Consider the following 23,329-nt stretch of genomic DNA (forward strand, 5'->3'; position numbering starts at 1 on the left):
TGGTCTGCAACATTACGGATTTCCTTTGCTTGTGGTTTGGAAAAAAGAGAGAATATGAAATATTCACACAGCAATAAATCTTAGGTAGCAGGGAAATAATGACATTGTGGTGCGGGAGAATTGTCTGTATTCTGTCAATCATGTTTTAAATAAAACGCTGATTGGCCAGGCAGGAGGTGTAGGTGGGAAAATCGGACAGGAAGTGGAAATGATGCAAGGAGAGCAGGAGAATTCTGGGGAGGAGGAAGTTGATTCCTCCTACTCCTGCCCAGATCACCGAAGCCGCAGGATATGAGCTGCCCCACTGAAAAAGGTACTGAGCCATATGGCTAAAATAGATCACAAAAATGGGTTAATCAAGATGTGAGAGTTAGCCAGTAAGAAGCCTGACCTAATGGGCCAATCAGTATTATAACTTATAGAGATCTCTTATGTGGTTGATTTTCTCTGGGGCCTGCCGGTTGTGGGGTACCAGGCGGGGACAGAAAACACAAACAAGCAGGCCCAACATGTTACAACAATGAACATAATGACAAGGGGCAGGGAGCTGCGTGGTCACACTGCATTCACATTCAATAGAACAGCAAATGAGACCAGGCCATAAAACCTCAAAGCCCAACCCCAGTAGTGTGCTTCCTCCATAAAGTCTATCCTCCTTTAGGATAGGTTTCCTCACCCTCCTAAACAGCAACACCTGCTGGAGACCAAGTGTGCAAACTGATGACCCTGTGGAGGACAGTTCCCATTCATACCATAGTTGTTATTAAACTGTCTCAAAACTAATGATTTTCAAGTCTTTTCAGGACCAGGGAATACAATACATTGATCTGGAAACATTCAGCTCCTTAATTCATTTAAGAAAATATTACTAGAGAACACAGAGGTTATTAGCCAAACCTCTACAAGAGCAAGTAATCTGGAAAGAGAACTCCCTCTCCTTATTCTGAAGGTGGACCCACTCCCTACCACCACATGCTTAGAAGCCTTAGAACCAAGGCTATCCCTTTTAGAACAGTGTTTCAATACTGAATATCCATTTACTATCCTAAGAAATTAGCCAATTGAAATTTATAATCACCATCAAATTAAGAAGATTGAGGAAAGGAAATCACTCCAGCTGCACTTTCCTAAGAATATCTATTTCCTTGAAGCTGGCATGCAATTAATGAATGTTAGTTGCTCAGATTATTAGAGTTCTCAGTTCTTCCTTTAAGAAGTGATGTTTGCTATCATAATGGCATTTGCTTTTAGCCCAGCACTCATTATTTTGCTGCTCCTCTGTGACAGATAGGTCTATCTGCTCAGATCAGGAAGAAAGTATCAGCAAGTTCACTTACCCAGATATTTGGAGTCACAGTTTCCATTACCTCAAGATCAGAAAAGTGGATAGTTTGATTCTTCTTTTTCCTGTCTCCTGAATTTCACATATTTTTGAATTAATGCTGAAAAGAAAATTGCTACTCATTAAACTCTGCCAAAATCTAGTATCTGGCACATGGACTGAGAACCTTGAAAAAAATACCAAAAGGAAAGAATTTGGCTGGTAACTTTATTATTAAGGCTTTGGTTTTTCCTAAGTAGCATTTTGTCCTTGGCAGATCATTATGGATTATGGAAGTTTTGTTCACAGGCAAGTGGCTTCATTGATATACATAAGGCTATTTTTATTCACTTACCTTGTACAAAATAAAGACCCCTTGATCTTTAGCAAACAGTTTTGCAAAGACCTTGGCAGAATGAGACCTTAGCGAATGGTCTGTGATGACCTTGGATTCTTTAATGCTCGGGCTTGATCATGACCTATGAAAGTGCATCTTGACTTTGTAGAAGTCTGTGAGGCTGAGGTGACACCAGCAGTGTTAATGATATTAAAATGAAATAATTCAGAACTGAAAATATCATAGTGGGAATTACTTTATATTTTCCACAAAGCAGACAGACCAGAAAGGCAGTTTCCTTTAATGAAACAATAAGCATGTGCTGGACCATCAAGTATGGGAAAAAACACTTCCCCACAGGAAAACTGTACCCAGCAGACATTGTTGTAGGTTAGTGCCTTAGCTAGAATTTTTCCTTCTGTGATAAAAAATACCATTCCCTGGGGCAACTAACGATGGAAAGAATTTATTTTGCTTTCACTTCCACATCAAATTCATCATTGAAGGAAGTCAACAAGAGACTCGTTGCAGAAACTTGGGAGCAGTAACTGAAACTGAGGCCGGGGAAGATCACTACCTCCTAGATTGCTCACCCCAGATGGTCCAGTTTGCTCCTTTATATCATACAGGGAAATCAGCCTAAGTGTAGCACCACCTACAATGAGCTGGGTCTTCAAACAACAACCACTGACTAATAATTGTATCACAGGCCAATTTCGTGTGGGTATTTATTTTTACTGGGTGTCCCTCTTCCTGACTAATTCTAGTTTGTGTCAAGTTGACATAAAACCAGCCATCATAGTTTGGTAATTAATTTTAGCATCAAACCATAACCAATACAAAGTAGAATAAATTATAAATTTGAGCCAAAGTTTAAACTCTGAAACACTCCGTTACATGGAGGAAGAGAGGCTTCCTAAATGCCAAACATAAGGCTCAAGTTTTATTAATGAACAAGTGAAAATGTTAAACTATATTAAGAGAAGTGATAGAGGTGACATTTTTATTTTCCCTAACTCCCATATCTTTTTGTGATGCTTAAGAATTCAGGTTAGAATAGCAGGTCTATTTTACTGAATATTTCAAAGAGTAATAATAAGTTACATTTTCTTGTAGCTTTTCAATTTTGATAGATTTTTTTTCTATCTCCATTTAACCTCAGAGCAACACTCACATACGTAAGAATTCCTATGACTAGAAGATCAAAATAACAATAACTAAAAGGCAATGGGTTCAGAATGTCCTAGGAGCAGAGGGAACACAACTGACAGGGTTACAAGCTGTGAAAGATAATGAAGAAAGTAGCTCGAATGCACTATGGCCTTGATTAATTAAACCAGTGTAATTAGTTGAGAAAGTGAGGACTGGAGGTATAGACTTTGGGGATAAGACAAATTCTGGTTAAATTTAAGTCAATGTTTGCTTCTTTTCATTGTATTTTCAAATTTGTAAAACAAAATTGCTAATTGTTTTAGTCTTCCATTTTCATCATAAGTAATAGGTAAGTGTTTTTGAAAAGTACAAATCCTATTTAAACCATCACTCTTTCAATGAAGCAATTATATAAGAGAAAGTAAGGGGGAAAGCAACCCACAACCCTGTTTTTTACTTGGAATGATCTAATAATGTTTAGCATGCACTAATAAAAGTGAAAACTATAATAAGACAATGTAGATTAAGTGGCTTATAAAGAACAAGCATTTATTTCTCACAGTTGTAGAGACTGATATGTCATGACTAAGGTGTGAGCAGATTGTGTTTCTAGTAAGGGCACACTTGCTGAGTCCTAGAAAGTTGTCTTTTGTCTATATCCTCCCAGTAATGGGCTGGAATGCTGTAGCACATGGACAAGGAGTTACATGTTGCAATAAAAAAAAAAGCTACTGTTCTTTGGTAGCTGTTTCCTAGTTAGGAAGGAAGTCAGGATTATTGAAATAAGAAAACTACATGTCATGTCTTGGGAAATGTATCTACTGATAGTCAGGATGCCTTGTGGTTCAAAATCCTTGGAGTTCAAAGAGCTTCTTCCAACTGCATCGGAAATTAAGAAAACCTGATGCTTTCCTATTTCACGTGGGCACATTGATGAAGAGTCTGCATGCTCAAACATCCCCAGCTTCATTATGTCATTTGAGCAGTAGTTTTGTTCTGTCTAGTGGATTTTACTAAAGAATTATAGGAAGAAACATTTGTAAAAAGGGAGATCCAGATTATGAAGATTTGAGAAGGGAGAAAGATCACCTAGACCCATGTATGTGTCACCCACTTAAAAATCACATATCATAGAACTCAGAACCCACTGTGTTGCTATGTCCTCTTTCAGAGATTTCACTCAGAATCCCTTTGAGATAGATCGGACACCAATAATCACTTAACTGCTGCATACCTATTAAAATAAGATATAATGTCTACAGACTACTTTGATTACAGTCTTAATTGGGAGATCCATATCACCCATTCCAAGGCTCAAGAAATATCCATGAGGAGGTAGAAAGGGTGTAAGAAGTGGACAAAGGGAAGTCATTAACTGAAAAGCTATGGCCGGCTTAAGGCCTGGAGAATATCTGGTTATTAAACAGTCAGTCATGGATGGGGAAGAGCTGATGGGTCCAGCTTCACTCAGAAAAACTTTTGGCATTCCAGAGCTTCTGAGGGAAAGGAACCACTGTCTTCAGTGATACAGCAACTGATAAGTACCAGTGGATATTCCAGTGAATGATGTCACATGAGCAATGATGCCCAAGGCCCTGGTTAAACCAACAAAGAAAACGTAAAATAAAAAGACAAGACAAAAGTAGAATGGGGATTTGCTAAGTAGGGGTGGATAGGCTAAGAGAAAAGGAGATGACTATGACCAGAATGCAATAAATACATGTATGATATTGGAAGAAAATACATTATAATTTAAAAATCCCTCCACATGGCTCAGTGAATAATGGCACCTCTTTCCAAGCATGGATATCTGAGTTTGATTCTCAGATTTTTATGGTAGACGTAGTAGAGTCCACGAAGGCATGCTCTGAAGTGTAAGTCTGTGCCATGGCGTGCTTCTATCCACATATGTACTAGTTCAAAACTAGAATGGAAGAAAAACTTTCAGTAGTTCCTGGAACTAGTTTTAAATCTAGATTTCTTAGTTGGCTTGCTGACATAACACAATGCCAAAGCCGGATATGTTCAAACAAAGAAAATGTAAGTTTTCCCCCATCTCACTGCAAACGTGAGATCATGCTGACAGCATATACTGCTGGACTCTCGTGAGGGTCATTTTCCTGGCTGCCTCTTCCTGTGTGCTCACTTGGTGTTTCATGCTGAACAGGTGCTGGAGTAAGACATCTCTGTTTATCTGAGAATCCTGTTGGATCGGGATCCTTTTCTTATGACTTTAACCTTTAAGAATTAATCTCAGGATTAATAGAGGCTAAAGGTAACTGTGAGGTTAATTTTTTGCTTGAATTACTTTCAAGAAGTCTACTTAACCAAGTCAAAGCGTTTGTTTTTTAAAGCATCCCAACTTTATTTTGATCACCATATAAAAAGCAACAAAGTATTTATAGCAATTCTACTTTACATATACTCTTACTTTATAAAAATTTCTTTTAAATGTATTATATTACTACAAAAGTAAAATACTTTTTAGTGATAAATTATGATGGTTTTGATTTTTTACTCTAAAATGTTTATGAGAAAAAATGAATTATATTCGAAATAAACTGTCATTTTTCATAAATCAAATGTTTGCTTTCTGTTTAGTGTTTATAGGCACATGCATGAAGGAGTATGTGTTTTATGTTTAAGGTCCACAGTTATGTAAAGCAATCTTATCTACTAAAAATAAACTTAAAACACCTAATACAGAATACCTGTATATCTATGGATAGGAAAAATAATTCTATGTTCACATAAAAATGATTAAATTCACTGTTAATAAAATATGTGTTAATTAAAATTTTCAAAGCAATTTGGGAACTTGATGGGTTAAGAAAAATGACACACATAGAGTAGGTAGAAACAATGCTTCTGGGAGGGCTTGAGCAAGGGAGAGATTGAGATCAAACACGCTGTACAAAATTTTCATAGAACTAATAAAAATGAGAAGAAAAAAAGCAATTTTAATATCAGATAAAAATCTTAAAGGTCACATGGTGATAAACTTTAAAAATTGCCTTTATGCATCTCTTTTTATATTATAAAATAATAAGACTCATAAAAATTCATTAAAATGTGCATAATGTGAACCATAGCAAACCTTTACCAGGAATATTTTCTAAAAAATATTATTGCTAATTTTTTTCTCTATTGGAAAAATAGAAGAAATTATCTGCTTAAGATGAAGCGATGTGCAATTTAGTCTACATAAAATTGATGTTGGTTAGAAAGCAAGCCTTGGCCTTCCAAGCATGAGAACCTGAGTTTGATCCCCAGAACTCATGAAGAAGTCTAAGAGTCAGGTGTGATGGTTGATGCTTAGCATTCTCACATTGAGAGTGTAGAGAACAGGGGATCCCTGGGGCTCCCAGGCCAGATACTCTGTCCTACTTGGTGAGTACTAGTCCGGTCAGGAAACCTGTCTTTAAAAAGGAGGGGGATGGTAACTAAAGAACAACACCTGAGTTGTCTTTTGGTCTCTACATCCATGGACATGTATGTGCTCATGCACTTCCACACATGTGTGTATATTTAACCATAAAAATGCACATACACAAGCAAAATTTACAGAACTATTATAACAAAGATTATACAAAGTGAGAAATTACAGGAAATAGAAACTTAAAATTTGAAATTATAAAGGCCTCAAGATTATTAGAACTATGTTCACAGACTATAGCCTTCAGGTAACATGTTTCTAGAAAACACAGATGCAGACACAAACGTGCATAAATGGAAGGCTACTATAATGTCGAGTTTCAGATGAGTCCTCTTTCTTTTCTCCCTTCTTTGCTCCTTTTCTATCCCCAAATGTTTGATGCTTGTTATTTTGGTGCACATCCCAGTCCGCTTTAAATTTCACTATGTAGAAAGTGGAGAGATGGCTCACTTGTTAAGAGCACATTTCCAGAGGACCTGCCTTCAGTTCCTATCACAGTGCCTCTAAATCCAGTTCCAGGGGATCTAATACCCTTCTCTGGCTTCAGTGGGCATCAGGCATGCATGTGATGCCCAGACATACATGTAGGCAAAACACTCATACGCATAAAATAAAATAACATCACTATGTAGCCCAGAGTTTCCTGGAACTCAAAATCCATCTGCCTCAGTTTCATAACTGCTGGGGCTTCAGCTGTGTGCCTGAAGCTATTTTCTTGTCAAATATTATTCTATTTAACCTTACCATAGCCTATAAATAATAGAAAAGCATGCAGAAATCAATTCAATGAATTTAAGTAAAAATTAGTTTATTATATTACTTGTAGATTTTTTATTTTCATATTCAACTATTTTTTCCCCTCCATTGAGCTCTAACAATAGCACAGGAAAAATTCAATGAAAGAGAAGCAAAGGAAACCTGGTTATCAGAATACCCACAAATAAAGCATACGTTAAACTAATTACTATTAGATTTTCTTACACTATGTTCATTAACAAAATGTATCCATCCATACAGTATGAAAAGAACAACATGGGGAAGTAGAAATGTGTTTATGCTTATCTAATAACAATCTTATCTCATTAAGATATTCTCGTAAAAATTTTTAGGCTGTTTTTAAAAAAAAGCTTAAAGACAGACTTTGCTTATACTTTGTATACTTTGTAAGAAATATATACTTATACTCTGTAAGAAATATATACTTATACTTTGTAAGGAAAATATGTACTTATACTTTGTAAGGAAAAAGCCTAAGACAGACTTTGCTTATACTTTGTAAGAAATATATTTATATATATACATATACATAAAACTAGAAGTTAGATTATTAAAATAATTACAGAAGTTATTATAATATTAATTCATCTTAGACTTAAGACACTTACACATTTACTTATAAATATATTAAATAGATGTAAATGACAGAATATAATCTTTGGATGCAGGCATTTTAAGCATACAACATGTATTTATATGCAATCATTATTTACTTTTTGCTCTGTTTAGGTTCAAAATCAGAACTTTTTGAATTCATGGCATGAGCTACTCACTGAAAAGCACTTCCACTCCACAACAAATGTTTTACTGAATGAGGGTATCAGTGAGTTCTCCTTAGGTTGCCTTTTTCTATGGAGCATTGTTGATATCATTTATGAAGGTTTGGGCCCCAACCAGTAGCATCCACATTACATTAAGACTTGGTAGGCATGCAGTTTTTAGTCCAGCCCAGACAATTGGGACTTAGTCTTGAAGTTTAATTTAAATTGACTGAGTGATTCCGATACTTGCAATGGATGCTTAAATCTGAAAAATCTACTAAGTGTCCCAACTGACATTTCTTAGACTATACACCCTGAAATTCCTGTTTCAATAAAACACAAATAATCAGCTGGGTCTACAAAATAAATACTCCTATAAGATTACATGATGGTAATGTAAGACCTATAAAAAGATAAGAATAGATTATATAAAATTCCAGTAAATTAATTAATAACATATCACCTCTAATTCTGAAAAAATATTGTCTTATGTTTCCAGGAAAGTAAATAAATTAATTATATTTTGTGGATGGAAATAGATTTTATGTAAGCTTTTAGTACAGAATTTGAGCAAAGTATTAGTAAAATACACATCAGGTAAAAGCTTGAAAAATTACTTGTCAAAAGGCTAATGGAAGAGCTCTCATGGGAAGAAATTTTATACTCTGGGTATTTATGAAAAAACAAATGAGCTGAGAAATAAAACTTGTCATTTATTGGAGATCTCATACAAGGGGGACTCAATAAACACTTCTGTTATGTGAAAATCTTCAGGAAAACATATCTTAATCTCACTCTCTAGGGGATCAATTTTCTGCATAAGGCCAATACATGTGATTAGTGTAGATAAGCATGCTGTCAGAGATGGTATCTTGATTTTCCATGTGAGCCTGTACAGAAGTGAAGTCATGTGAAACAAAATCAGTATAAGGAAGAAAATTTATGTGGACATATCTTGCAGAAGCCACACAGGAAGCATTCATAAAACACATGGAATATAGGTTAGGTTGTCTGCTCTTAAAGGATTATTTATGCAACCACATGCCCTGGTTGCTGGTGATAAAGAAATAATATATTGTATTCATTGAAATAGAGACTATATGTGTTTGTTTTATATACAGTATTTTTAAAGTATATGAAAATTATTAAAAAGTGAGAAAAGCATAATTTCTTCTTTCAAAACAATTATCCAAAATCTACAGATTGACGAATAAAAACACAGTGACTGATGTGAAATACTACCCCTTCAGTTGTTGGTCAGAGGTATTCCAAGCACACACACACCCAAAATAATACAGATTATTGCCTTTTATTCCATTTGCTCACCAGAACTTAAAGGTTAGATCCTACTTGGTGAAGATGCCATATATATATTGGTTACAGAACATGGAGAAATAAGGATATTACTGACCAGGAAGATGGTTATATTTCCCAGTAATGGAAAGTGCTCTATTAGCTGCGTGTGTGTGTGTGTGTGTGTGTGTGTGCGCGCGTGCGCGCGTGTGCAGATGGGGGCTAGTTATCAACCTTCTTATTCAGCTGTGAAACCAGTGAACTACAATAATGAGCAACATAACAAGGGGTGTCCACAGATGAAATAGTGGCATCAATGTTATGGAGATAACTAACTACTTTCTGATTGGATTTAAGGCATCCTTCACAAGAGGAAACACATGCATGGATAGTACTCTAACTCTGGACAAGATCTCATGACTGGGAAGCTAACAGGCTCCAGGAATAATCAAACTACTAAATTCTGCTAAATGGAAACAGTTCTAAGCTGCTATCTGAATTCCTATCTTTCTACCCATAGATTAGTGCAGTGCTCATACCTCATCAAAGAAGTTCTTTCATGCAGTGGACAGTGATTAACAGACAAACTTATAACTGATCGAAGTACAAAGAGCAAGTGTCAGTGGAGCGTTCATCCATAAATTGGACATCTATAGTGTACACTCTCCAGGTTCAGGGACCATTATGGAAGAGAGGGCTAAAGGAAAAGAATGAGCCAGAGGTTGAGGAGGTCCAGAATGAAAAAGGCATCTTATGGGTATGACAGGACTGATACACACATAAACTCAAAGAAGCTGCCTCTGCCTGAATAAAACCTATAAAAGGGTCAAGCCAATCAAAATTCTAGCATGGAAGGGAAATGGAATGGACAGTTGATCACTTCTGGAGGAAGGAGAGTCAGTTACTTTTTAGGAGTGTGAACTCTTGTCGACTGACCATGATATAGTGGATGACTTCAAACCCAGGAAAAAAAAAAACTGAACTCAGTAGATTATTTTAAAAAATAACTGGTCATGATTTTGGAGGAGAAGAAATGTTGAGGAGGGTTTTAGAAGACTTTGGGGAAGGAATGGGAGGTGAATATGATCAAAATATGGTGCAGTAAATTCTCAAAAATTAATAAAAAGTACTTTAAAATTATTTCAGTTCATGCTTAGGTAATCATGTTACTGGAAATTTATAGGTAAAGCTTTTGATATTGAAGGGAGACACAGACTCACAGAAAACTAATTTCCTATTTCTCTTCCACTCACAGTCTTTCCCTCCCTTCTTTTACAATGATCTCAGCATCTTAGGTGTGAGACTTGTAGATGTTTTAGTTAAAATTTGACACCACAACTTTGAATATTGATTGACTGCAGTTTTTGATTGATCAACGGGATATTTACTTGATGACATAAAAGTACTATGGTCATCTGTGATAATAAGAGAAAGTATTTAAAATATAGTCAGGAATTATGCTGGTAAAGTAGATGTTGCATTATCTCTTCCAAGATCTTTGACACAATAAACAATAATAGGTAGACTAACATGACAGTAGGTGGGGTGAGGGAAACCTAAGAAACTTCAATGCTACATAAAGAATCTCAGCAACAAGGAATGCTGGGAGTAGGAGAAGTAGTCTTTCCATAGAAGAAGATACAGATTAGTTATTCAATACCAAATGGCCCAAAAATATACATAGAAGTACATTACACAGACTGAGCAGACTGAGCATACTTACATATGTAGAAAATTGTGTGCGCACGTGCGTGCGTGTGTGTGTGAGTGAGTGTGTGTGTGTGTTAAACAATTAATGCAAAAAGAAGCCATAAGTTTTAGAGAGAGCAGGGAAGGCTATATGGGACAGGAAAACTAGGAAAAATGGGATGGGGAAATGATATACTGAATAAAACAAAACAAAATGCTTTTCAGTGGTCCACATAGATAACTCAAAATCCAATCAAGTTTTAGATAGTTGAAATTAAGTCGGGAAATGGGTTTAAAATGTGACAATGTGCAAAGCTGTGTTTTCCCTCAATGGAAAAAGACTCTGGAGAAGAATGTTTGACAGACTTTGTAATAGGAAGATAGGTCTTGTTTCAACAGCTGAAGTGGATTTAAGAGGATATTCTAGAGTGGGTAAAGGGAAGAAAGAAAAGAATGAGAAATTATTAATAAGAGAAGAGAGCATGATATCATGGGGGCAGAATAATGCCCTCCCCAAAATTTGGGTAATCTGATTCTAAAGTGTGATTTTGTGAGCTTTCGGGTGAATCTAAACTGAAGGATAGAACAGATGGTTTTCATCATCTGATCTTAAAATGAAGATACTACTTTGAATCTCTGATTGGGTAGCAAGAGAGGCAGAGAAGGTAAGACGACATGCCCAATTCAGACAGGTATCAATGCTGGTCTTTGAAGATGGAGGAAGTTTCCAGAAATCATGGAAAGTGGGTGGATGCAAGCAGATAGAAAAATTGGAGAATGTAGAGTCTCTGGTCGTGTTCAAAAAGAAACACAGACGCCTTGATTTTGCTCGAGTCAGATTCAGTCAGGTTCGAGTCTCCAACTGAAAATAAACGTCCAAGATACCATCTTCAAGGCGATTTGTTGGGAAAAAAAAACACACAAATGCAATGGAAATAGACTGTGAAAAATTACTGAGTCATGATATGTTCTATGAAAATCAAAGCCATGAAAAGAAAGTAGATTGGTACTCTGCTGATAAGCCTGTTGAGGTCCAGGATGAGGCATGTTTAGCAGCAAAAAGATATTTTTTTTATAATTTTTGATTTGGTAGGTTACAGGACAGGTATGTGGGATTGTTTAGATTTATTCTTGGAAAAGATAAAGACAGGAAACAGGAGCTCTCCTTTAGGGTGATGGAACTAAAAGCGAAATCCAGTTAAGAGGGATTCCAGGGAGACAGAACACTGGGGAAATAGCAGGGAAAGGAAGGCAGGTTTGAGCATTACAAATATTACTTTAACTGTGTGTTGACTTTGCATTCTAAAAGGAGTCAAAAGGAGTCATCTCAAGCATAAACAAGAACAATTTGTGTGTGTGTGTGTGTGTTTGTATGTGTTGTATGAAGCATGAATATATGTATGTATATAAATGTATGTGAGTGTATATGAATATACTTAAAATAACTCAGAGAACAGGGAATACAATACTTGTCAACATTTTAACGTGGAAAAAACATCTGATGTTTTCACATTAACAATTAGAAGATATCCCTCTGAACATTTATATTTTTCATATACAGACTGAGTTAGAAATTCTTTTCACTGAAGTTAATTCTTTTCCATTCTCCTTTACATTTTTCCTTCCAAATTAAGATCATAGCTGAAAAGGAAGGTAGGTTATATTTTTTAGCCTCCCTCACAGCTAAGCTTTATCATAGGGCTTTATATAGCAAGACACAGGAAGAATAACATAGGACAATTTTGTTACAAAGTTTCAGAAGGATAGTATAGTAACCTTACATTTCTTTTTCTGTTCCTAGACAGAAGGAGGAAGCTTGAAGGAAACTGGAACTCAAATGACTAGAAGACAGAAAGTTAAGTTTTGCCGATCTGGACAGCTTTGAGGAATAATGCAATATCAAGTCATTCACAGGTTGTTGGGTTTTTTGTTTGTTTGTTTGTTTGTTTGCTTTTGTTTTTCGTTTGTTTATTTTTTGTTTGTTTTTTTGTTTTTCAAGGCAGAGTTTCTCTATAGCTTTGTAGCCTTCCTGTAACTTGCTGTGCAGACCACACTGGCCTCAAACTTACAGAGATTCACCTGCCTCTACCTCCCGAGTGCTGGGATTAAAGGAGTTCATCACCATCACCCAGCTGACAGCTTTATTTTCACAGCTAAGCTTGCTATAACAATGGTTAAAGCTGATTTTCCAGCACTGAGGGTGATATCAATAGATGCAGCTATATGTTTCCATAAGTAAAGTCAGGGTGTAACTGCAGATTGGAGCACATGCAGTCATGCAGAGCAATTTATTTCTTTTATCTTAAGAAAGCAAAAAATTGAAATCTAAAATGTTAGAGAAACTTTGTACTGTGTAAATAGAGATGGAAGAAACATCTCTATCAGATATATAAAGAAGACATAAATAAGGAATGGGGAAATAAAAGAACAGAAATCAAAGTGAATATCTATTGTAGTACAATAAGGATACCGCCCAAATTCTGTATTTCCATATTTCAAAAAAAAAAGAATAAACATGGGCTAAGAATGTAGCTCAGTGGTAGCCACATGCCTAGCTCATTCAAGGCCCCGACTTCAATCTCCTGTCCTACAAACAAGCAAACAAGAATGCATACAAATTTATAGTAGAATGACCCCAAACCTGGTAACAGTCTATGAATGATTTGCTTGCCTTGTGGACTACACTTCTCTCAGCCAACAAAAGAAGAGTCGTGTTGGGTTAAATGGATGGCCTCTAGGGAAGTTATCTCCAGACAAAAAAACTTCACCTACTCTTATATCATTTGGAATGAAGCACATCTCACAGCTCATTAGGCTAAGAGAAAGAATAATTTAGCTAATCATTATCTGGCCTTAATGATGCATGAAAATGGGTTGAGTTCAGTGCCAGGCAGGCTGACCTGCTCCAGGAGAGGGCAGGCAGGCCATGCCAGCTGCTGTTTAGCTCTGAACAGACCACCACCAAACCAACTGAAGATACAGGGGCAGGAGATGAGAAACAACTCCTTTCAGATTTGGTACTTTAACTATTTTTGCAGTAGTGTTGGCCCCCACATGTTTTAATACTAAGTAACCTTAATATCAAAAGACAGTTATTATTATTATATTATTATTATTATATAATAATATAAAATGATATATATATCATATAATCATATATATATACATAATAATATATATTATTATTATCATTATTATTATTTCTATGATGTGCATCCCCCATAACTTTCCCACATTTCAATGTGTAACGTGGAGGGGCCAGCTTGTTGGGGTATCTGTCCTGCCCAGCACCCCACAACCAGCATACCCCAAAGAAAATCACACACAGGGCTCCATAAGATTATAAACTGATTGGCCCATTAGCTCAGGCTTCTTGTTAACTCTTGTAGTTTATATTAACCCATTATTCTGATCTATGTTAGCCATATGGCTTGGTACCTTTTCCAGCTGTCAGCTCCTGTGTTGCTTCTTCGTTGGTTTGGGCAGGAATGACAGAAGAAGCTTCCTGCTTCCCAGAATTTTCCTGTTCTCATTGCATCACCTCTACTTCCTGTCTGGTATTCCCGCCTATACTCCCTGTGTATAGTCTCAGTGATTCACAGCTTAAACTCCCAACATGCTTGAACATTCTTTGGCATTAGATTGACAGGCTGTTCTTTCTTAAAGGACATTGTATCTCACCCTGTAAAATATCAGTATCCTGAGTATTATTGCACAGCACATTCAGGTCTAAACAGTCTGCTATAGCCCAATGGTGCAGGAGAATTATCTGTATTCTGTCAATCATGTATTTTAATAAAACACTGATTGGCCAGGCAGAAAGTATAGGTGGGAATACCAGACAGGAAGTAAAGGTGATGCAATGAGAACAGGAGAATTTTGGGAAGCAGAAAGCTTCCTCTGCCATTCCTGTCCAGATCACCGAAGAAGCAACATGTGAGCTGACAGCTGGAAAAGGTACCAAGCCATATGGCTAACATAGATCAGAATAATGGGTTAATATACACAACAAGAGTTAACAAGAAGCCTGAGCTAATGGGCCAATCAGTTTATAACCTAATGTAGACTTTGTGTGATTTTCTTTGGGGTATGCTGTTTGTGGGGTACTTGGTGGGATAGAAATCCTAACAAGCTGGCCCCTCATGTTACACCAATGTATAGTCCCACATCCAGACATAAATAGGCAGCATTGATTACATTTATTTGATGGTCAACAAAAAAAGAGGTTAAAATCTTTTATCACTGTATACATTCATGAATTCAAAACTAAATACCAATAACTTCATTGTACTAATACCACTGGTCATGCTTCAAGCATCCAGTAGAAGTTTGTGGCTAGTAGTTCTACACTGTAGAGAAGAAGGACAAAAAAAGACCAGCACACCCTGATCAATAGTGACACTTTGACCTAAACAGTTCTACGTTCCTAATTCTGGCAGATCATAAGCACCCCTTCTTTTGCTCTCAAAGGAGAAAATGTCTATTTCATCCATCACTTTATTTGTGTATGTGTAACTGCCTGGATGTTTGGTGTACATGTTTGGCATATGTGCACCTAAGTAAACAGGGCAGAGCACTGGGGAGGACCTTTTGCCCCCTGCTCTGTCAATCTCTGCTCTCTTCCCTTGAGACAGGCTCTGTCACTGAACATGGAGCAGGGCTAGCAACTAGCAAGCTCTAGAAGCTATCATGCCTGCTTCCTCATGATGCTGGTGCGACAGGACTACAAAACGTGACCACACCCAGCTTTTAAACTGAGTTCCAGAAATTTGAATTCAGAACCCCTCTTACCTGCTGATCAACTTCCTTCAATCCGTTTCCCTAATATTTGAACAGAAATAAAACATTCTCTCCAACTATCAGATCTACCAATGAAATTCCCACTGGTCATCTCCAATAGAAGAGCACATGTTTCATATTGGACACATTCGGGGCATCCAAACATAACTATTCCTTTTGTTTATGGTGTTAATTAGAGAGTGACACTGGCACCATGTCTAGTTACATGTTCAGATACCTCCAGTGATTTGTGCAAGAGAAATCCAATAATCTCAGAAAGGAAACCTTCTTGTATGTCTGCGTACATGATAGCTTTGTTTCTGTAACTGGTCACATGACCCACACCATTTGATCATATGACTAATGGTACACTATAACTAAACCATTTAGATATCATTCAACTTCGAGGAAATAGTTCCTTCTGCTCTATGATTTCCCTTGCACACGTTGAACAAAGAAGATTCCATGGATATGGAGCTGAGTAGTAGAACATAGTATTTGTTACCTCTCAATCAGCATTTGAGAGGAAAGACATTAGCATGTTAGGAAAGCCATGCTGAAGCCAAGATGCCTTGCGAAGTCATGGGAAATGGCACTCCAACAAACTATGGAAAAATTGGTTTTATTTGTCAATGAACCCAGAATCATTTTTACTAGGTAATAACATGTTTTCCTGTTAGACCCTCCCTTTTTAAATTTAATCGGGCATATTCAGGCCATAAACCTAGTAAACATTTCCAAAATATGCATCCCTTCTCTCCATCTCCAAAGTGGCTACCTGAATGTGCTCCTCATCAACCATCTTAATTAATCCTATACCTTACTTATACTACCACCAAGTCGTTTTCCTCCAGATCTATTGTCCAGTTACTTTCCCTGGAGAATCTAGCTGAAGCAACTCCAGAAAGGTCAAAAACAGATTAAAGAAATGACTCCCTCCATTCTGGTGCGGCTTGGTAAGATAAGGAGTTTACTGCAGCTACTTTAAAAGAGCATAGGTGACTCAGGCAGCTGCACCTCCAAAACCCACCCCAGAGGGAGGGAGGATTCGGGAAAGCTGCCCCTCACTCCCACACTGCATACAATGGCGCTGGCTGCTAGAGGTTGTTCTGTCTCCTCTGCTCTGAGCAATTGTTCACTGCTTCTCCAACCTCAGGGAGGAGCCTCCTGAGTCTTCTAAATTTCATGAACTCTGTGAGTTTTATCTCCCCTCTAGGAGAGAGTGTTTCAATCCATAAGAAACAAGTACATGGGACCCTGCCCTAAAACATGCTTCGTTTTTAATTAGATCTCTAAATCTTCACAGTTTTATGAGGTTTAGATGAATTTCTCAAGCAGAGCGTAGGTCATCAATTTTCATGTTACTACATACTCCGTAGTGAACCGATTGTTCCAGTAAGTTCTCAGAACTATTGGTTACATTGGATTGAACAGGTTTCCCAAAACTACTCACTTGAAAGATGAAAAAGCACACATGCCAAGGATCTGGGTTGCCACCTGGGGCTATGTTGGTGTCCAAGGGCCACTCTGTTGCGGTGGCCATGCTGATCTGAGCGGCCTTCATTAACACCAACGGGCCATGGTGATATCTAGGCCTGGACTGCTGCAGGAGACAAGGTCTGGGTCCATGGTCCTACTACAGTTGGGATCTGCGATGTCTGTGGCCCATGGTGCCATCAAAGGCCACATGAATGCCCTGGATCTAGACTGCATACTGTGGTCACGTAGGTGCCAAAGAGCCAAGATGCCACAGGATCTCGATGACTTTGAGCAGCAGCAGCATGTCCTAGAGTAGTTTCAGGGAGGGTCCCATGATGACGGTGCATCAGAGGCCTTGAGCCAGACCAATGGCTCACTGCAATGAATATTTTGGGGTGGAGTTGCTTGGACAAAAGGGTATATGCTTTGTGATATACCATAGTTCCTGATGTTACTAGATGAATGAAGAGTTGTTGCACAAACAGACAGTGAGGTGGGTTGATAATTTGTTTTGTTTTTAAATAATTTGGGGGGAGCATGCTGCATAGGTGAAGGGAAGATATGGAGGAACAGGGCAGTGAGTATGATTGGGGTGCATAATGTGAAAGTCCCAAAGAATTAATAAAAAAAATTTTAAAAAGTGAAACAACAGTTTTCCTTACTTATTCAAACAACATAAAATATCTTTACTAGGCTTGCATCAAACTACATCATTCATACATATGCTAAATATCACACAGTTCTAGGTACCTGTATAGTTTAGTGTACTTTAAAAAAATAATATAATTTTCAAGTATGACTAGACAAGGATGGATAAAATTAGCTTCGTTTTTAGTGTACGATACACAATACAAAACTGAGATTTCTGTTTCTTTTTCTGTCAAATATTTTCACCTGTATGAGCTCTGTAATTAACATACAGGTTATAATTTGTAACTGTTTTCTACATGATATGACTACATATCTTCTCCACTGTATGTGTGTATGTGAGTGATGTGCTTGCATGTTTTGTGTATTCACATATATGTGGGCACATGTGTGTATGTATGTTCTCCATTTTTGAGAGAAATATAGTTTTGAAATTATTTTATTAAGTATATAATGTTCACTATCCTTTTCTCAATCCCAGTTTTCACCAATCATTTTATCTTCTTGTAATAACATGTTCGTAACCATTGTGTCCAACTCAAAATACTTCCTAATTACTAAATTAAGCAAGTAATCATAATATACTATAATACTGATTATTTTATAATCATCGTATTTGTGGTGATTTAAAAGAAAAATGGCCTGCAAAAGGTGTGGCATATTTAGGAAGTAAGGCCTTGTTGGAGGAAGTATGCCACTGTGGGGTGGACGTTGAGTTCTCCTATACTCAAGCTACAGGCATGTCACAAGCCAATCTGGTGGAGGCAATTCTTAATTGACAGTCTCTCTTCCCAGGTATGTATGTGTTGGTTTGGGTCAAGCTGACGAAACACTAACTAACACAACATATAATGTTGGCAGGCAATATAATATCTACTTTTGTATTCTTTTTCCCTCAAATATGAATATATTTTATTTTGATGAGACTTACCCTACACTGTTCCCTCACCTTTGCTTAGCACCTTCTTTCCCCTCCTACTTTTACATCCCTTGATTTTGACATAAACATGTGCTTTCTTAATGTTCTGGTAGGCAAGCACAATGGTTTCCATGTGTATTTTTTAAGTATCACTAATGATATTTATCCCTCTTCCCTTCCCTCATTGTTTCATCCTCCTATCTCATTTCCTCAGCTAATTCTCCTCTAATATTCTTCTTTCATCCTTATTATTTTTATAATTATAGGTATATAAGTTTTCTCATTTACTTACAGTATAGTATTCTAGAATTGCTGAGAAAAGACCTCTGTAATCACAGAAGTACAGAAAGGAAAATGTGAAAAGAAAATAAATAATACAAATTATGAAATATTTTTTATAGCCTCTGTAGATGGGTTGGTTTAGAGAGGCAGCTATTGATAGTCTGGCACAAGAAGCAACTTGGCACCATGGAATGGATGTGCGACTATGCAAACGGATACACATAGGTGACTCATTAAACAGTTTTGTGAGTAAGAACATGAGAATTGGCTGTAAAAAAATGTGATTTAATTCTCTATATAGTAAAACAATTTATTATATGTTCATTTCCAGAATTACACGTGCAAGTTTAATTTCTCATCATTACATAGTACAGAATTTATATGTATGTATATATATATACATATACATGAATGCATACACAATATAGGCCTGCTTATACATTAAAGGGCATTCCTAATACAATTGTAAGTATCTAAAAGGAAGGAATTCTGTGTTAAAAGAAATAATAACTACAAGGTTTATTGGCTAGACACATTCTCACATCATCGTGTGAGGATACATCAACTTCATCATGAGAAATAAATAATTTCATTCAGAAAGCTCCCAATATAATATCAAGGACTCTGCATAAGAGTCAAGACCCTGAAGAAACCATGGGCTGAACTAGAGCCAATTTCTTTGTTCCGGAGCTCTATGACTGATTTTGTCTTCCTTGGCTAAAACCAGAAATCTGGACAGCATCCTTGGGATTTAGTGCTCCTTTGACCCTCTAACTCCTTAATCTTGCAAACATCTCATAAGGTTCACCTGCTAAAGCCATTTCAGTCATAGAACATCATCTAATCCAATTGTCATCATCGGGTAACAGGAGCTAGGTGACACCTGACTCCCATGTAGAGAGTTGATTGTTCTTCTTTGGTGCTACTGCCACTTTCCTTTAAAGGAGGAGCAATAGATAATATGTGCAAAGGAGTCAAGACCACGATGGTGATACTCACAGAAACAGCTAGTGAGAGCTCACTGACTCTGGACTGACACCAGGGGAACCTCCATAGAACCTAACTAGGCCCACTGAATATGGGCGATAGTTGTGAGACTTGGGCAGTCTGTGGGGTCACTGCCAATGGGACCAGGATTGATCCCTAGTGCTTGAATTGGTATCCTTTTGGAAGGATACCTTGCTGAGCCTAGATATAGGAGGGAGGGCATTGGTTTTTCTCAGAAGTGAAGTGTCAGACTTTATTGCCTCCCCATGGGAAGCTTTACCCTTCCTGAGGAGTGGGTGTGGGGTAGGGTGGAGTGGGATGGGGGGATGGAGTAGGAACCGGGATATGCTATGTAAAATGAGAAAAAGAATATATTAAAAATTTCTTAATTCAAAAGAAGTATCTGTCAGGTTTCCAGTAGATATCCAGACAGAACTGGTCCTCACTGGCTTTTTTGGTTATCAACCAGGAAACTAGCTTTGTTCTATCCAGCAATACCAGTATCATTGTCATTCTGTAACCCATCATGAGATCTAGGATTTTCTGGTCTGCTTGATCAAACCACCTTTTCTGTGACGGCTTCTCTAACCCCATGCCTGGCACCTCACAGAGTTTCCTGCAGTTGTAATAATCATCTCGCTTGTAAGATTATTCAATAAATTTTGCCTCCCACAGAGACAATGTAAAGAGATGAGGCAAAGAATGAGTGAGTATTAGATCTTACTTGATTTTCATTTCCATGCCTTTTCTTGAAGACCTCACAATAGTATACTGACTGAAAAGCGTCATCTTGGTGAATTATAAAAAAAAAAGTAAACAAAAATTCTTACTTATGACATCACCATGAAGTGTCTAATGTTATTAGGCTGTAGAGAAAAATTGAGAATCGACTTATCCCCAGGTAAGTCTAAAAGAATGGAGACCACTGGGGAGATTATAATAAGGGGTCAGAGGTCATCACTGGAGTCATCGTGGAATGCAGTCATCATAGGAAATGGAAAGTCCCTGTAAAACGCCCGGTGTGCAGAGCTTCCCTCCTGAGAAAGGATACAGGAGCAAATGAGATGCTCAATGCCAGTCTGATTTTCACAATGATAAATATAGGAAGTTCACAGAGCAGTGTGAAGCTTTCTGGTGTTAAAAGCTTAATCTTAGCTTGCATAAATGTATTTATCCAACAAAGTAAACAAAACATAGTTTTTGATTTTCTTAAAAAAATTCTCTTAACACCATTTTTCCCAGAAAAGAAAAAAAATAATCAGAATATGCATTTTAAGAAATAATATATATTTCTTTGTTTGCTTTCTTTCACTGTGAAAGAAACATTAATGAAAACCAACTTGAGGGAGGGAAGCAATTATCTAACCTTACAGCTTCCTGTCCATCCCAGGGGAAGCCAGAGCAGGAACTCAAGCAGGAACCTGGAGGCAGGAGCTGTAGTAGAGACCCTGGAAGAGAGCAGCTTATTGGCTCTCTCTCATGGCTTGCTCAGTCTGCTTCTTTACATCAAGTAGGACTACCTACCCAGAGGTGACATCACCGCATAGTCAGGACTCACAGGCATGCCAAAAGGCCAGTTTGATGGCGGCATTTTCTCAGTTGTGGTTCCCTCTTCCCAAGTAGCTATAACTTGTGCCCAGTTGACAAAGCTACTCAGAACACATAGCCATACTAATTGTGAGCATCCTTCCTGTACAAGTAAAGAACAAAACTAAAATTGCTTTTCTTGTTTTCAGGAGTTTGTGTATTTTTTCTTAAGTCTACTATGGTAAACAATTAAAAAAATAAAGGTTGGATATGCCATTCATACTTTACTTAAAAAATAAATTCCTGTTGCATATTTTCTAGATAACAATTTTGCTTGTGGGTGTTATGGTTTTGTTATATTTTAATGTTAGTTGATTTCTGGTGTTATTCATAGTTTAAATAGCATAAAACAGTAACATTGTTTTAGAGCATTTCATTATTATAAAAATAAATTTAGTTTCTATTCTTTGCAGTTAAATTTTATTGTAGTTTAAATAAGCTTCTAGATTTTCCATGCCACATTGTAGTTGTAGTATATGCACTGAGATGAATTTTAACTGAATTAATCAGCTGGATAGTAATGAATTATTTTCTATAGAGATTAACCTCCAAGAAATAGGTTTGCATTTTCATTTCACCAAATGACTTCTATTAGTAACCTTGTATTGTGTTAATGATAGGCAAAAATAGTGTACAAATTTTCGTTTATTCCAATGGCTTGACTCTTGGATTTACAGAAAGATAATATCAGCTGAATTTGATCTTAATGGGTGCTGATCAGTCTTAAGCAATCAAACTTGTAACACTTTAGCCAGTTGCATGATAATGTGAATTGGAAGGAAATAGTCTCATTTCTACTGGAAAATTTTTATTGTCTAATATAGGCAGTTGAACTCTTTAATAAGATAATCTTGAGCCCAAATGATTCACACCCCCATTGGGTAACTGATAAATTCATTGAGTAAGCTGAAGGAACCTGGGATATATTTCTTTTTATTTATAAAAGAGGAGAGTGGTTCTTCTATCTTAGTATTGTGGGAATATCAAACAAAATATGGGATGGCTAAATAATAATATGCAGGACTAGAGAGATGTCCAGTGTCTAATACTGTTTTTGCGGAGACCTGGCATTCAATTCCTAGCACCCACAAAAACTGCTGACAAATCCAGCCCCAGGATCCTCCTGGTCTTTGTGGGAACCGGCATTCGCAAGCATATATGCACACACTAGTTAGTTATCAAATAAATTAAATGATAATTGCATAGTATAATATAAATACATTAGGTGTTTTTTGTTTCACTCTGAGGAATTTTATGTCTCAGACACAAACAAATATGCACACTAAGGGAGCTTAATATTTATAATAGTTTTGCTTTCTAAATTGTTTTCTGTAATTGCTATTCCTATTCATTATAAAATTTTATACTTGTTTTCATCTGTGGTGTCTTTTCTCAACTCTGTATTTTTCCATAATTGCTACAAATTGGAGAGAGTTTTGCCAGTGCAGAAAAGTTATTTTCGCTGATTAAACCACTTTTCTTTAAAGTAAACATAAACTTAATAGACATCTAAGAGTCCTCTTTGTGTGCAGACAAAAAGAGCTCACCATTTTGTTTGTTGAAACAGCTGGGTAATAAAACCATATAAACAAAATTTTCTGATTTTTGAAAGATTAGCAGTATAACATGGGAAATCAGGCTTGTGCCAACCTGTAGACTGGCTCTTAGCTAAAGATGATTTCAAGTGGACTGGCATCTTTGTCAGACAGATCCAGTAGCTAAGTGTGTCATGCAGGGCCACATTGAAATAAGACATTGGTGAACACCCTTCAATATTAGCTTGTATAATGTCCTCTCAACCCCCATTTTCCCAGGAAAGTACATACCCTATTTGGGTAAATGGTTTGATCCTGCTCCAGTCTAAGATCCATTTGAACAACAG

The 23,329-nt window shown here is 37.0% G+C and overlaps 1 protein-coding gene across 1 annotated transcript in view; it reads left to right on the forward strand.

Annotated features, from left to right (window-relative positions):
* Positions 1 to 17,124: 17,124 nt before the first annotated feature.
* Positions 17,125 to 23,329, forward strand: part of LOC125387599 (polyubiquitin-B-like) — a 174,596-nt gene continuing 168,391 nt past the window's right edge. Inside the window, exon 1 of the mRNA XM_048415302.3 lies at positions 17,125 to 17,269. Within this exon, the coding sequence (XP_048271259.3) occupies positions 17,125 to 17,269 (145 nt within the window). The remainder of the gene's footprint in view (positions 17,270 to 23,329) is intronic.

Source organism: Myodes glareolus, chromosome 8 (genome assembly GCF_982192425.1).
Source record: "Myodes glareolus chromosome 8, mMyoGla1.1, whole genome shotgun sequence".
NCBI lineage: Eukaryota > Metazoa > Chordata > Mammalia > Rodentia > Cricetidae > Myodes > Myodes glareolus.